This window comes from Daldinia caldariorum (assembly GCF_022478825.1).
Source record: "Daldinia caldariorum strain CBS 122874 unplaced genomic scaffold F4812scaffold_22, whole genome shotgun sequence".
NCBI classification, from domain to species: Eukaryota; Fungi; Ascomycota; class Sordariomycetes; order Xylariales; family Hypoxylaceae; genus Daldinia; species Daldinia caldariorum.
In genome coordinates, this window is record NW_025953058.1 from 403,448 (window position 1) to 420,565 (window position 17,118).

At 47.3% G+C, this 17,118-nt stretch overlaps 2 protein-coding genes and 1 non-coding gene across 3 annotated transcripts; 1 reads left to right on the forward strand and 2 right to left on the reverse strand.

The window, feature by feature from the left end:
- The first annotated feature begins 1,734 nt into the window (after positions 1-1,734).
- F4812DRAFT_t141 lies at positions 1,735-1,806 on the forward strand. Its single transcript has one exon. It is a non-coding gene; the product is annotated as a tRNA-Ala (tRNA).
- A 456-nt stretch (positions 1,807-2,262) lies between these two features.
- F4812DRAFT_444554 (glycoside hydrolase family 47 protein) lies at positions 2,263-6,133 on the reverse strand. The gene is made up of 2 exons (XM_047935506.1): positions 5,579-6,133; positions 2,263-5,490 (listed from the first exon to the last, which is right to left on the reverse strand). The coding sequence occupies exons 1-2, from the start codon at positions 5,810-5,812 to the stop codon at positions 2,506-2,508; spliced, it is 3,219 nt and encodes a 1,072-aa protein (XP_047786408.1). The 5' UTR covers positions 5,813-6,133; the 3' UTR covers positions 2,263-2,505.
- An 8,934-nt stretch (positions 6,134-15,067) lies between these two features.
- On the reverse strand, positions 15,068-16,852 carry F4812DRAFT_453196 (uncharacterized protein; the record flags this gene model as incomplete). Its single annotated transcript, XM_047936448.1, has 4 exons — positions 15,068-15,166; positions 15,253-15,618; positions 15,713-16,636; positions 16,706-16,852. 4 exons carry the CDS (start codon positions 16,850-16,852, stop codon positions 15,068-15,070), a joined length of 1,536 nt encoding a protein of 511 aa, XP_047786409.1.
- Positions 16,853-17,118: the final 266 nt, after the last annotated feature.

Here is a 17,118-nt window from a genome sequence, read left to right on the forward strand (position 1 = left end):
TGACTGTTTTTTTCGTACCGGAAAACACGGTTCATCAAACATCGAAACTTCAGCATGATATCGGCGTTATTTTTTTTTAAACCATGGGCATCAACCATGGGTATTACCATGGTCAACTTGGCGTTCTGGGTGGGGCTCTCGTCGCCCGAAAAAATGCAAATCTTTGGATGAGATGGGAATAGTCGGTTATTTTTCCCAATCACCGCATGCGGTTGGGCCGATTAGAATGAGAGACAAAAAAGCGTCTTGCATTTTGCATACGGTGGAGTTTTTATTTATTTATCATTTGGCGTTACATACCTCCTACCTAAATTCCATCTTTCGAGCAAAATAACAACTACAACCCTCCTCAAAGAGGTTGGAAATATCTAATTATTATCGCAAGTGGACATCGTCATCATCTTGATAGTTTTATGTACATATTACTACTTCAATACGACCATGAGGCTGAATTCGTCCTCTAATTTGACTTACTGGCCATTCATTCAACCCACACCTTTTTCCTAAACTATTGAATTTATTAACTATTCGTTACGAAGAACTACTAATTCCAGAAGAGCATTAGCTAGGTGAAACGTACGATACCTAAAAGTCCTATGCAATGAGATGACTGTCCGAGTATCGTGTAGGATGCATCATAGCATCATAACCCAATCAAGGGCCAAGCGAGTAGCGCGGATTACGGTTGTGCTTGTGCTATCTTTTCTCGTATCTGCATTGACAGCAGACGGATGCGGCTGTCAGATAATGCAAGCTACAGCGTATACCACGCCTTATGATATATCGCACCTATCTTTTTAATCTATCTCGCATCGTCAACACCCATCCAAGTCGACCCCCGTCGGTACCGGACTGAAGGGAGGTAAGCTACATAGTATGCTCCCATAGAAGCTTATCGTACGCCTTGTCGGCACCACGTGTAAGCCTTCATCCACACTTTCATTTTACTCGTGGGTGATCCTTTCTTAATCTATCAGTGGTAATAAATTGAGATCTAAATAGCCTATTCCACAACGCAGCCTAGCGCCCCCCAAGTACTCGACGGCGTGAGTTTAAAACAAAACGTCGAATTAGACGCGGCTAGTGAACTACTGCTACACTTCTATACCAAACTAACCTACCGTAAACCATCGCATACCGGTGGTGGGAGTCCGCGCTACCACCCTCACTATCACCAGGTTACTTACTATCTTCGTATTTTCTATTTTATCAGAGTCTTCAGCGCCAAGTCAAAGAGTCAGCAGCATCTCGTAACGAAGCGAACGAATCCTGTTCGTACTATTGTATTGTAACTAAGCCCTAGGTACTCCGACAAATCCGTTTAATACCTTAGGCTAGGTACCTAGGTAGCTGGTGTGTTTTCAAGGTACGATAATTGCCGTATCAACGGGGTCAAAGTTAGTACAGCATAGTAGTAAACAACCTAACGGACGGGATTTCCTAAAGACCAAAGTAAGCCTCCCGTCTTATCGGCTTTCCTAACCTAGGTAGCCTAGGCATTCGCAGGTTAGGTAGAAGCCGATCCTGGGCCGCTAAAGCATGGACAAGGAAAAAAAAAAAAAAACACTCCACTCCGGAGCGGATTAGGGCTCATTTCACGTAGACTAATTCGACTTCCACAACAAATATACCTAGCCTAGCCTATGACTTATTAGGTATATAATTCTTTACAACAATCGATTTTCTCACGAATCAGATTCCTTACAGCTTCTGACCACGCAAGAACATCGTGAAGGGCTTGTGGTTTAGTGGTATAATACTCCCTTAGCATGGGAGTGGTCCGGGGTTCGATTCCCCGCGAGTCCATCATTGAGAGGTTAGATTCCTCTTGTACCGCATCTTTTTGTTGAACTTTTTTATATTTTCACTTTTCTTTTCTTTTCATTTTTTCTTTTCGTCTTTGTTCATTTCGCTACCTACCTCTTCTCTTCTTTCGTTGCCTGACTCCTTCTGGAATCATTCATTCTGTATGCTAAGCCTACAACCACCCAGCTTCATTTTAATGATCGGTGCCCGAGTAGCCTTCAACTTAAGTGCCTGTTGTAAGAACATCAAATCATTTGACTATTCCACTGTTGCTTGAACTACCAGCACAACTATATTATATTGTCGGCGTGTTACGCCTTCGCTCTTATAGTCCTAGCCTGAGTAATGTTATACTGGCATGGCTCATGACTTAGACTCAGATTCCAATATCAGGGAGACAGACACTCGTATTCACTCAGTTCAGCTTCACCCCAGCCAGCTCTCTTCGAAACTGTAATATAGAGAGTACGACTAAAGCAACCAAATCAGAAACGGTCTTATCAATTCTCATCGCTATGCTCTGTGTATGTTCATGTCGAGTATTATTTACACTTAATTCCTTTTCTTTCTTATATACTGCACTCTCTTTTTCTCCCCTCTCCCCTCAAATAACACCACGCTTCCCCTACCTAATCCAACCGTCGTAACTTCGTAGTCCTTCATTCTAGATATCTTCTCTGTCTGTGCAGTGTGCACCACTCAAAGCACAACGATATTGCCAATCTTGAGCCCCTGGCTCTCGACGTGGTATCTCCTCCGTATCCCCAAGCTCCTAGTCTTCCTCAGGAGATCATACACTTCTTGGCCACCGCCCGTCATCAGCATGGCGATGGGATGGTGGCGAGGGAAGCCCGCGGGGGTACGTTGCGGCTCGTCGAGCAGGGGGCGGATGAAGTTGAACCCCCACGGCTCGTTCTCGTTCTCGTCCCGCGCGTCCTTGTCGTCCGACACCACGACCACGAGCTGGAGGGCGTTGCGGTTGGGCGCAAACGAGGGGATGTTCGCTAGTTTCTGCGAGAACGAGCATCCGCCCCGCCGCATCACGATCACCTGGTGCGCTTTTGCTGCTTCGTCGGGGAGTTTACCTCCGCAAGCGTGGTCGGCGAAGAAGATGCGCTGCCAGGATAAGGATTCGATGTACGAGGTCGTGTGCGGGTTGGGGGCTTCGCGAATATCAGGTAGGGGAGCTGCACCCACTCCAACTGGCGTAATCCCAGGCAGCTCGACATACTTGTAATCCGGCTTCTGCCCTACCTCCGGCTTAAAAGTCGCCACGGGTTCTCTTAAAGCGGACGTAATCTGTTGCAGAAAAGAACTAAATATGTTGAGACTATCAACAGTAGACTCGCCATCAAGCTCAATTGCCTGTTCGGCCTCAAGAGTGACTTCCCCGTCTGAGGATGTCGAATTGAGAATTCCCGGAGGCTGGGGAGGCTCAAGCTGCAAAAGAATGTCTACCAGGACGGAATCGCGAACGCGGTGGAACAGAGGGTCCGACATATGCTCGAGGACATCGCGAGAAATGAGAACCTTCTCGTCTCGGCCCAGTGCCAAATTTCCAATGCTGTAGACTCGCCATGCCCGCTCGGTCGTTTCTGGGGGGTCTTCTACAATCAAGGCTAACTTCAGCCCGCTCAGACTGTTGATTGCAATGCCGTCGCCCCCCATGCGGACGAGGTTATGCCCGCCAAACATGATATTAAACGCACTACCCATAGTTTGTTGGCCATTGGAAGCGAACTCAATTACTGTTGTCTGGGCTTGTTTTGACACAGCACAAATTCCATCGGCTGGTAGCATGTAACTGGGTAATGTCCAAGGGAAGTAAGTATAGTTCTCTATTCGCTTTTCTAGAGATTTTGTCTGTGCTTCAGATTCGTCTAATTCGGCGATTGGGTCTTTTAATCGGCTGTGAATGTTAGGTACTTGGTGAAGTCGAATTAACGTAGCGGCGTTGTAAAGGTCTGGCCTTGCGGCAGTAGCAGATCCGGATAAGGGGGGGAGAACAGGCGGACGGGGACAGGTATTGGTAAAATCGGTATCGTAGTAGCTCTGAACATTCCTTTCTGGCGACGATTTACGAGCCTGGGGTTTGGATTTCCTCTTTCGAGGGATAATCAGAGGATGTCCTTCTGTAGTAAACACATACGAAGCGTCAAGCTTATTAAGGGGATGATCTGGGTCAAAGAGTAGATATAGGTACTTGGCGGTCTCACCGAGAAAGAAGCTCTCCATTCGATCGCTCTTCTCCCCAGTGCGCACATCCTGCAAGCCTGACCACCCACACTCTGTCCAGCATCGCCTAGTGATATCTTTCAAGACCATTTCGCCCACGTATAGATACCACGGGTCTTGCGTAGCACGATACAAGTGGTAGGTGGATTCGATGAATTCCGGCCGGCCGGGCCACCATCCAAGACCGCCTTCAACATTACCATCGCGTACGGACCATCGCTCCGGAAGGGCAGAATACCGAGTCCATAGCGCTGAGTATACGAGGTGCGTCTCGATGGCTTCGTCAAGCTCCCCAGCTAATGCCAATAGGCCAGAGTAATATGCGCCTAAACTATCTATCCAGTACGCTTGGGGCGAACCGGTCGACATGTGAGCATTTACATAGTGAGGGTGATGCAAGCCAGAATAGAGATGCCGTTTAATGGCAGCGTGTGCATGGTGCCATGCCGACAGGAAAGAATCGGGCGAGTTGTCCTCATCAGAAAGGGGATTGTAGAGCTGGTTAGGGTCAAGCCAGTCTCCATCATGAACTTGAGGTATCGTTCGATTAGGGAGTTCGTGACCTGAGAGCAGGATATGGGTCTTGAGAGCATATTCAAAGAAGCTATCAATGCCAGCGCCAATCCCAGAAAACCCACCAATCCAATGTCCTTCTTCGGCGTCTACGCCAGCTCCGATCAGACCGATGTTGCTTCTTCTCGACCAGACGGCCCAGAAGGCCCTCTTAGCTGCTTGCTCAAATCTCGGGTCCCCGGTGAGACGACTCAATACGGTAAACTCGAGCACCAAACTGCCTGCCCCAGCACTACATGTCTCGGTTATCTCTGGAGAGTCCTCGGGGGGCCTTGGGTCCACATTAGCGTTGTTATGGAGGGGAGAATTCACATAGAATGGGATCCCATGACGGAGGTTCACACGAGGATATGGCAATCCCGTCTGGGTGTAGAAAGCCGGAAGCAAGCGTTGGGCGAGGTCAAGGGCAAGTCGCAGTAGCTGGCCATCATATTTAAAGCCGTTGGGCCAAGGGATAGGGTGCTTGTCCAGGTCATGGTTATCATTGTCTGTTGGTCTCTGTGGTTCATACCCGGAAATGGGCAAGTCACCAACAGCAAAAAGGTGGGCACTCAGCAGCCCACCAACACCCCTTATTACGGTTTCGAAGACTTGGACCTTACTATCGACATCGAAGCCCCGAGCGCGAGCACCCTGACCTGACGGGCCGGGCCGCCCATCACCGTACTGTGTAACTAATGCAGCAACACCATCTTGGAAATCACGTAAGGCTTTGGGGCCTATGTCTCCATCGTCGGGGGGTGAGGAGGCAAGGATGCCGAGGGAAGAAAGGCTGTCGATCAGGGTCAGGGAATAGTTCCCGAGGACGTCATTAAGCGCAATATTTCTCGGATTGAGGGAATCTCGAGTTAAGGGCGTGCAAGACACGGGCCGTAACTGTAAAGTATAAGCTAACATACACAAATCTTCACTTTGAACTTGTATTCTTCCATATATAAAATAAAAAATATATAAAAATCCGTACCTCATCTTCGGGAAAGGCAATGTTCATATAGTTGTCGAACCCGTGATAGAACATATCCACCGTGTCGCGTCTCAGCTCAGAGATGCGACTGGGGCGCATCGACTCTACTAAACCCAGCCATGATGACAACAGCACGAACGGCAGGATCAGCCTGGCAGATAGGCGAGGGGGCCCATGATTCGTTGAGCTGTCCGAGATGGCCAAGGTCCAACTGCCCATGCCTGGCAAGGGCATCACCGGTAGGAGAGTGCAGAAGAAGGCATAGAACCAAAACGCCAGAGCGAGGGACTAAACTCGCCGACTTTCCTAAAGGGAAACAAAAAAAGAAAAAAAGGAAAAAGAAAAAGAGGAAGAAAAAGAAAATGTAATTATTAACGTAGGTAGTAATTACAAGAAGTTTAGAAGGTATAAAGTTTGGGTGCTAAGCTACCTCTCAAAATAGACATATGTAACAATGCAAACGTCGAATGTTGGGAATGCGATGTGCGATGCTATTGCTATGCTGTCATTAAAGGTTTAGGTTGGAACTTTGATGAGTTACAAATTGCACTAACAAAGACCAACTAATAAGAATTAGGCTAAATGATAACGCCTCTTGTACTTTTTCAGCGCTATCGGGCGGATCTAGACCTCTACCTAGCTCTAAATCAGACCTGAGGACACGTGCCAAAGTTGGCACGCAAGCACTTTATGTAAGCACCTTTTAAGCAGTTGATGTCCTTTACCTAAGCCTTTAGGTAATCGAAAGTACGAATATACTTCTATAGGGCTGATAGCTTATCGATAAATCTTGTTATAAGTGATAAGTGATACATAGGTACCTAGGTACCTAAAGGAGGTAGGTAACGTCTCGAAGTGCCAACAACAACATAATCCCACCTCCTCGGTTCTACACCCCTGGGTCTATTCGTGCCCAGGAAGCGCGTTGTGCTGTTGGAGCACAAACACAGGCTACAAATATAAGTATGGATACATATTACGCACACAGTGTGTAGCATAGCGGCGTAGACTCATGCTTCCTTACCAGTACTTACACCCCGTGGTATTTTGTATTTTGGAGCTTTGCTATCACGCGGCCGGCGTAAACCCAAGGGGCTTATCACTGCCACATGAATTATCACAATAGTGAGACTTTTGGTATTGGAGTGGTGTTCCCAAAACCCAAGGCGTCGGGAGACCCGGTTTCCTCGTCTCCCTATCGCTCACCTGCCCCCTTATATTGTAGCTGCAATAGTGGTTGAGACAACGACCAGACGGCATTTGAATAAATGTGGGCTTATATACAATAGTATGTAGCTAATATTAGCGCTGGATGAAGTTCAGATTCGCAATCTTAGGTTATGTACCTCCTAAGGTACGGGAAAGTCTAGGATCTTCAAGCGAAGATGGCGGATGCGCGTCTCTAAAGCCACATGCAAAGTGACCAGCGAGGGTGCCTGTCCGGCTTCTATGCCTTCCCTTACATGCTAGCTTTCCTCAGTAACTGATTGGTAACCGCCGTGTCTACGGGTTGCTTCCTGCGCTTAAAACGACGCAAGGGATGACCTGTTAAGCGATCCCACCACTGGGACTACCCAGCACGTACACCTCAGGAGGCGACGATCCGCCTCCTTTACCAAATATTAAGGCCGTGCTATTTGCTCTCCTTTAATCCACTGGCATGCTCCTTGGCTTCCGCGTTCTATCCGATTCGACACTCCGAGCTACTTTGCCTCTGCGTGACGTCGTCGCTCCTCAACGTAGTTGGAGGAAAGACGGTGGAGACAAACGAGTGCGACTACCCCTTAATGCGAAAGTCCTAAATGTTTCGCAGGTGTAGGATCTCTACCCTTCCACTACGATGCCAATCAAGTCTAGTCCTACAATCACGGAGGGGGGGGGAGGGGGGGGAATGGATACGTTGACGTTACCAGATGCTCAAAACCCGACACTCCTACCGGACCGCGCAATGTTTCCCTATACAGATTGCCTATCTCCCTGTGGCAAAATGTTCTTCTCTCCCCGACGCTCCAATATCCTCTGGAACCCCTTTCTGCTGGACTACCTATGCTATCTTCTTCGTTAGCTAAGAGTGGCACAGCTGGCTAGCCGGCTAAGAGCACCAGTAGTAAACAAGCTTTTGGCGTAATGTCGTACACCACAGTAAACCTATAATTAAACAAATGCTATTGGATATCAATAGGCTACTATAACGCATGATCTGCTCTTGGGGCGGTTGCTTTGCAGGTTACCATGGAGAGGAGGATTCGCAAGCATCGAGAAGGCTGTCTTGTCGATGTTTACTCCTTTTCCTCGAGGAGACGGCGGAGACATTGATCCTTTGCACGACTATTACGAACACAAGCACGTATCTTCCCTCGTCGACACCAGGAAAGAATTCCAGGGAGTTAGACTAATGAGAAAGTGAAGGTTTTTAGTCTATCTAGTATGATTAATTCCAAGCAACTACTAATGCTGTCTACACAAGTTCGACGAGCACCTCAACGGGTGCTGCGATTTAATTAGGAAAACAGGCAAGACTAAGGATTTTGTACCAAGTTTCAGACGCCAATAAGAGGCTATTCTGGCTCGTGATATAGACTTATAAAGGGAAAGGAATAATGAAATTTTATGAATGTTCGAGTATACTTTTGATATAGACGATTGATACACCTGTTGGGAAGTACTTCGGATCTGTCTCTAATTACTACCCGTTCTCCTAATTAAAGTACAGCGCCCCTTAGGGTGCTTGTCGAACTTGTGTAGACAGCAGCCAGTACCCCTATCATAGACGCAGACCTCATATCCCCTGAGCGCAGTTTAACTCCGAGGGCTCGGCTTTCCTCGCCGGAAACCCCCTCGGCGGCTCGGAAACCCTCGGAGATTCGCTGATGTCAGTAAAACTATTCTTGCGACACACATCGACTTTTCGCATGGACCAACAACAACACACACCATGCATGTTGTTTCGATCCTAGCCCCCACGCTAATTTAGACGCCGGGCATCTTTTTTTTTTCGCCATGGAACTTTTTCACATTTCACAGCCTCTCGCGCCCCGGAATTTACTCTATGGGGTTTTAGCCTCACCCCTCGACGATGTACCGTGGAGACTACATACCTGCACACCTCGAAACGTACTTAATATCACACTACACTACGTACGTATGTCCTAGTAGCAACCCCGTGATTTGGCGTAGGAATCGGCATACCCTCCCAGCAGGGGCCCGGGCCGGGGGACCGTTTGGGTAGGATATCTCAGGTTTAGAGCGAAGAGATGAAGCGGACTGGTATTCTTGGTTTATTTCAAACCGCTGCCAAACGTTGAACTAACGGGTCGTGTGTGTACCTAATATTTTCTATCTATACCCGCTGGATACCTCATATAATAATAATAATGGTTGATACATGTTATAGGTGGGTACAATACGTACAATACATGACGTTCTATGTATGTACCGGACTAGGTATGTTAGGTAATTGTGCCCGGCACCCCGTCGGCTCTTTTTTCATGTACCTCTACCAGCTGCATAACCGCCTCGTCACCCATCAGTTCTAGTGTATATGTCTACATGGAGAAAGCCGTATCTCCAAGAGGAGCAGTCGTTGTGGAGGCACACGGCCAGACGGATCGGGGGTTCCACCAAAGCCCGTATGGACAGACAGGGTTTATATTTCGGGGTTACCTACCGACTCTAGATGTTACTGGATTAAGTAAACAAATCCCTTCGAACGTTCCATTCCTATACGTACTTGTCGTGAGGTAGAGAGGAAGTCATTCTCCTGATCGACATGCGGTATGCAGTTAAGGAGATATATCGCCGTCGGAGATGTATGTAAATCAGCGAGATGAAACTATACTAACTCCTAACCTGCCTTTAAACCTAATTATTACCCTATTCCAGGGTGACATTTTGACATTAATTATAAGTCATCGTGAGAGGATATCTTATACTTGTCGAAACCCGCCGAAAACTACCTACCTAACTTGAGCTCCTCGAATAAGCTATCAGATGGAAGATCAACATATCCACGCACCTCATAGGTATCTAGCGTCGGCATAGTTTAGGATACACGTACATACTACTACTAGTATTAGCAGCTGAGCAGCTGAGCAAGTCCCCACTCCTCGAAACAATTTTCGGACCCCATCGTGGATTGGTCAGGGATGACACGTGTACCTCATACCACATACCGTTACATGGCGTTTTTCACCCTTGCGGTACCCCCTACCCCGGCCCCCTTTCCGCTTAGGAACTTTTTAAATGGTTTCCTTTGTCCGCTAGAACTTGAACGTCCGTGCTTTCGTTCACTGCTAGGTACGGTACAATAATGCAGTCAGCTCATGCGGGTTGAGTACCGGGAGGGGCACTAAGTACCGGTTTTGCATCACGTCCCCCTACCTACCTACCTAATGTAGAATGAATACCTTACGTCCCATGTAGTTGTGGATAGGTAAATAGTATACTGGACCCTACCTAATCGGATGGCGTGCGTATGCTAGCGTTAGTAGGTAGGTATAATACCATACAAAAATTCCTAGCTTGTTCGGGGTGCGGCTTGAACTAGGTACCTTGGGTACATGGGATCTATCAAATTCTTGCATAAGGTACCTACCTACATACTATGTAAGCTATCGTAGATACGCTGGTCGCTGATAATTGCCAGGCTATTGACAAATTGCCCATGGCTGTCTACCTACTGTATGTCATCGTCGCGAATAGTTACTAGCACGTACGTAGGCATGTATGTACGTCGTAGGGTATGGTATAATATGGTCTGGTCTGATATTGGCATTGATATTGGCGCCTGTATTGCCAATGCCGCCTTTCTCCTCTTGAAAGTTGACCGCCATCATGCAAGTCTTTGCCAGTCTACCAGTCTCGTGTCAGCGAAAATGTGTTCTGTGTAAGCTCTAAAACCTCGGATCCAAGCTGTCGGGTTAGCACGCAACCAATAGCTGAGAAAATTATTCATCGGCAGTTGCCCAACTCCTTCCTCCACTCCCCTCCCCTCTTCTCTTCTCTCGGTCGTCCAAAAGGGATTTTCAGCACATTACTATGGCTATGGTAATGATTATTATTGTTGCTGTTGAGTAATCCTTTTTGGAGAAAGTGACACTGACGGAGAGATAAGTATTGTAGAATCCACCTGCGAAATTAACCTACCTTAGATAGCTACAGCTTTTATCGTATGGATAAAATGTGCGAGATGCAACGGGAGGCCCGGCTTCGCCAGCGTCGCAGAGGGAATCAGGACCGAATATTGAAGCAGGAAAAGAGAGAGAGAGAGAGAGAGAGTGGTACTTGCTAGTTACTTATTACCTACCCTGTAGTATACTATGTAATTGAGAGTATTATTGCACGTTCTGCCCTACGCGGATAACTTCCTAAGCTTAATAGGTGGATAAACAATAACACGTGTTATGCCTGTAAGCTCTCAGATCATCCTTGGGAACATGCTCTGACCATCTGCCATTCTTTCAGACGCCTGGTCGACATAGTACGTCACGTTATAGTTTGTCTTAAAAAAACCGAACTCGACGTTAACGTCAACATCAACCCTGGAACCTTCAAGATATGAGATACTGTGCTGTAGTGTATCTTACTCTAGGTTAGGTACCTACCTCCTACTTACCTTACAGGGTACTTTTGCCATGCATATCGCTTTACGAACCACCATCAGCTGAGCCCTCCTCCTGCATTGCTAGGTTAGGTACCATAGCGGCCATGGGGGTATTTGTAGAATCGTTCCAAAAGTTCAAACCATTCTATCTCTGACAATCGTTACGTAAGGAGGGTATACGTTCTATCCTTAGAACCGTTCCAAATTTCAAGGCGTTCTACGTTTTAAAAGAAAAATTTCAAAAATTGAGTGCTGCTTTCAGTGGTCCTCGAACCCAGGACTTTCAAGTTTCTTTTTAATTACGTAATTACTTATTTTATTTTATTTTACGGATTACAATTTACAGAGGAAGCAGAGTCATTTCAACTAGACCATCTAATGATTACTAATGTAAAAGCTTATCCGTTTTTTATGTATATAAGCCCCACACGCTCAATGCTCAACCAAGCTAACCACACTCGGCTAGAATAGTTCCAACCGCATAGAACTATTCTATTTTAGTCTACATTTAACCCACCTTTAGAACCATCCTAGCCAATAGAATAGTTTTAAGCCTTTAGAGCGGTCCCTTTTTGAAAAAAGGGTACAAAGAGGACGTACCTTCTAAATTTTTAAAATCCAGCCAATCAGAGGCCGTAACACGTACTAAAATTCTACCCCACCCAACCATTCTACAGATAGAACCGTTCTACAAATGCCCCCTTGGCCGCTATGGTACTCTTACCTTCGCTATCCTTCGTCCCACTGACGGTACCGGGGGAGTAAAGTACGAAGTACCCAAAGTAACTAATAAATCAAGTTGTACTTATTGAGAGTCATCTTAAATTCAACAAGATGTCAATAATAGCTAAACGCTAGGAGTCAGAAGAATGTGGATCTTGGAGAATATAGTATATTACATGCCTCCTACTTGACCTTAAGGTACATAGGATATTATGCGACGAGATTTTCGATGCTATGAGGTATGTACCATCGTAAGTACAACAAGATATCCGACCGGGGTAAGTACCTAACCTAGGTAGGTTATAGTATTGTACAATACATCTGATACGACCTACGGGGACCACAGTACCATTCTCGTTTTGCCATTCTTCCTTTTCCTTCCAGGCCAGTAAGAACCGTTCCAATTTACCAAGGACGCGGTTCGCACGAAGTTCGCTTTCCCGAAAAAAACCATACTACCTACCACCCGCCCTCATCAGTCCGCAGGACAGTCGGCCATAAGGGGAAACCCGGTCGTGGATTGGCGGGTCTGATTATTGCATTGAGGTTAGGTAGGTAAGCTAAGTGCCATCTTTACCGCGTCGAAAAAAAGGGGCGGTGACGCTAACAAAATAAATCGAGGAGGAAACCTTCCCACTTCGTCCCATCTCTACCTTAGGTCAGGTACGTACTCTTTCACGACGTCGATACCTACATCATCATTATTATACCTCCGCATTTCATATTCTCTCATTCCTACCACTAAACTACAAGTATCCTATGTACAGCCATGCCGAGACCCCCAATGCCGTATGCTATAGTAATCCTAGTCATATGGTACAATACTATGTATAAGGTAGCCTTCACCCGCCGTAGACTTTCAAACAAATCCGAGGCTCGCATTTAGGTAATGCTCTCCTATCTCGGCGCTATCTTTCTATCTCCGTAAGCCATGGGCCGTAATGGGACGGAACAGCCACATGGGGGTTTTTTTTTTTTGAGGGGGGTTTATGTTAGGTAATCTGAGCAATCCAAGGCTCAAGCTAGTTGCGAGATAACTTCCGCCGCCGTAGTCTCTTGGCATAATGGAGGACCGTCGCAACGAACAATTTCATCGGACTCTTTACATAGTAAACCACCTGCTACATTAGGAGGAGTGGACTGGTACGATGCTTGCTCGTAGTAGTAGCGGTAGTAGTAGAATAGAGTAGTAGTGTAGTAATGTAGTAATGTAGTAATGTAGTAGTGCATTCTTCTCGGAAGATTCCATACAGGTCGTTTAAAGGCCAGTTATCGATTGCATTGAGGCTCCCGCTGAGTTTAGGATGTGGACGCTCATATAGCGTAGCCCCATCTACGTATTACATACCCTTGGTATCGAACCTAGTACCTACCTACCTACTCCTACGGTAGTCGACCCGTGGGCCGTTATCCTGTAAATAACGCCATCGCACGGCACTGTGCCGCTTAGCGTAACTCCTACTAGTAGTAGGATGGACCATAGCACCATAGCATGTCACGCCGAGCCCAGATCCCCAGTACGCGCCGGCATATCTGCTCCCGGATCTAGGTTAGAGCGTTAGCAGGGTGCAGGACAGGATCTGAGCGGCATAACTCCCACGTGTCGCGGTTTCCACTTCGAGCAGGGCGGTAAGACGTACAATACGATGCTGCAGCGTGCAGCGTGCAGCGCTGTCTCAGTAACCGAGACAGGACAAGATCTCCCCCTTGTGCAGAAGAGTTGGTTGGAAGTCGAAAAGCGAAGCGCGACAGTAGAAGAAGGAAAAGAAAAGGAAGAAGAAGTTGTGATAGAATTAGAAACTGGCGCAGTCGCACCTCTTCATGGTTTACGGGTTTTTCTCATCTCCCTCTCCAGCCCGGCCTCTCTCTGTCTCTTCCCCACGGTTGCTTTTGATGTCTTCTGCTTCCCTTGCACCAACGCCAGATGTTCTAGGTAATCTCGCCCCGTGTCCCGTAAACACCATGTTGAGTTGCCAGCTACCTATGTACCTACCTAATCTAAACTAATGTATCTATGTAATTGGTAGTTCCCACTCAGTGGCTACCTCTAGGTAGGTAGTAGCTACCTCCTACGTCTAGACCCCTATCTAGGTACCTTGCGTCTAAACACGAAAGTTCAGGAAAAGAGATCGGACGGCACAGCAAGTTACCTATAACAAGGTGGATATATTTAGGCTTCTCTTGCTTTGCTTAGCCCCCCCGGGATATGGACGCTATTACCAGGGGCTATAAACCGTAGTCCGGCTCGTTCGCCATCGTTGTCCGAGGGAACCCAGCAACCGCTGAATGAACCGGGGTGCCATGGTGTGGATTGTTCGACCGGGGCAGATCATATCCTGTCAAGGAGAAGGAAGCATCTCGTGTCATATAAGCTTTTTACCTGCGTGCTGTGTAAATAGTTGCTGCGGGATGATGGTGGTCAGACACATGTTTAGATAAGGCCGTATGATATAATTGCTACGAGATGCGTGCTAGGTAACACGCCCTTGTCCCGCATCAAGCTCCATTTCTTCAAAAGTTCCATTGCGGCAGCAGTGATTAACAAACGTAAGAGGTTAGGTTAGGTAGACATGTGTTAGTTACGGTAGAAAGATACCGAGTTTTGATGGATTCGTATAGAAACAACTATGAACATGTATAGCCTCAATGAAAGGAAGGCCGCGAAGCTTGTGTGATAGATGTATGTACCATGAATATTCATAATCGAAAAGCAAAAGCAAAAAATAACACCCCAACGCCTCTGCCATATCGTCTTCATGGGTCTCGTAAGACCCCCCCCCTCTCCTTGACGATGCGTGCGAAGTAGGTAGATAGAGAGAAATGAGACAGAACAAGACAAAACATAACAAAACCAAAAGGCCCTGCCCCTCCCTAAAAAGTTCCCTAGCGTGATCAAACGCCATATTACCCTCGAGAGAGAGCAAACTTGCCTCTCAGGTACCTAACCCATAGCGACGCTCGTGATCCCATTCCAAACATTCGTGAAATTATGGCTTTGAAGCGTCGTCTAATAACGTGTAAGCAACCACCGCTGAGATTTTTCTGAGTAAGATATGGAAAAGAAAATGCATTAGGAGGTATTGTTGAAAGAAAATTGGACAAGGTTGCTTGGAAACCGTCGTCAATGGGCATCGACCATCGAGACGGCACCGTACACATGATGATCATCCCTTCTCGAGAGTATCTGCTCGCACGCCTGTTTGGCCACTCGTTCGCTTCGACTCTCGCCAGGGTATTGTTCTTCTTCTCCATCGGCGCTTCCCCTAGCAGCAGCAGCAGCAGTAGTAGTAGGGGGCAATTGGTGGTAATAGTTCGGGTGGTGTTCCAGAACGCCGTTCATATTATTCACGGCGTCTGGGTCTGAAGATTCGGGGTCCGGCTTACAGTAATGTTCCAAGATATAGTTCTCCTGCTCGGAGGATATCGTAGATATCGTGCGCGTATCCTCCTCGTACGGGAACGTCGCCGTGCCTGGCGTGCCCCAGGACTTGCCGCTGGGCCGCTTCGTTATGGCCTTTTTCGATTTCCGCCGAGGCTTCTTTGTGATGTCCTCGGGGTCGAACTCTTCAATGCCGAGGTCGATTAGGCGCTTCAGGATGTGGCCCTCCTTCCACTCCCAGGCTTGGCACCCTCCATATTTTTCTTTCATCAGCTTAGCCAGGTCCGAATACCGGCGTCGGTCCAGCTCTTCGACAGCCCGCTTTAAGGCCTCGTCCTAAATTTATACTTGTTAGTTATTTCCATAACGGGATTGCCGTTTATAGTTTGGCATAGCTCGTGTTCATGCTATTATTATCTTCGGTACTTACCTCTTCCGCGGGCCATTCCGCGTATTTTAGTACTGCTCGGGTAAGATTCATCTGTAGTGACTCTTGCCTCCTTTTCCCGAAGCGTTCCTCGTACTTCTTTGTTATCTCCTCCCAGATACCTTTTCCTTTATCATTGTCCATCTGACACCTCAGCTCTAGGATAAATCGGTCTTTCTCCGGAGCATCGGGCCTCAGAGTAATACTCCGTCCAGGCGCCTTGGTTGTCGACGCGTTGCCTCCATTTGATGACGACAGTTGAGGGTCCATGAGGTCCTCACCGTCGCGTTTCGAAACTCCCCTGTTCTGTGCTCGGGGTCTTTTCGGGGGCCTACCTAATCTTCCGGTCCTTGACTTGGACTTTCTCCTGTAAGGTGCGAAGTCCATGATAACCTGTGGCTGGTGTACTATATTATGGTAGTGATGGTGCATGCTCTCCATTGACCCCACCGAAGGAGCTATGTCTCGTGGATCCGGAGAATTTTGCAGGACGGGAATTTGTGATGGTGCCGGAAGAGGCATGCTGGAAGGATGCATAGAGATCGCAGGCCTAACCAAGTCCGTGGGCGCCACTGAGAATAGGGACGGATGTGTTATGTGCGTTGGCATCTCCTCTGGCGCTTCATTGCTGGAAACCGTATATTGGCCCCATTGAAATTGAGGCTCAGAGACCATCTGACCATGATCGTTCGAAGAGTGTGATGATTCCAGTCCCTGCATTTCTAAGATGTCGGCAGGAGCACTTATTTGATAGTTAGGCCACGGGCGTGAGGTGCTGGGAGGGGTGGGCTGTTGCGAGTTTGCCCGGTGTTGGCTGTATGGATGCATGATCTTCGCAGTTCGTTCATTCATCGAGGGAGATCCAGCAACAGATACCGGGGTAGGGAGAGAAGTATCATATTGCACGGAGTAATTAAACGGCGCGACCTATCTAGTTAGCAAATCATCATACTCTTGATACCGCAAGCAGTTCAAGTTCAACTTTAAGAGACATACCGAAGGGTAAGTTGTGGGTATGTCGTGAGCGTATCCAGAGCTGGCTGGAGATGCAGCAGATCGCCGGTCTTCAGACATATTTGAGTCTCGAGGTAAACTATGGCGCATATGATCTGTCCTCGTGTGAACGTATATGCTATCTTCCATCTCAAGATAGAGATACTATGCTATCAAGGAAGAAGTAAGTGGCGGTTGGCGATTGTAGAAGAAGAAGGCGTAGATTATTGTATTATTTTTTTCTTCCCTGGGCAAGAAACTGGATCCAGGTAGTAGGGATGAAGGGTCCTTAATTATTTGTACAGACGGAATCGTCAAGTGCTCCACGAAGGTGAGGTGACTTATACTAAGAAATAGAAAATCTGCCTTTTGGAGGTCCCGACCAAGCGCGAGGCAAAAACAAGGAGACGAAGGGG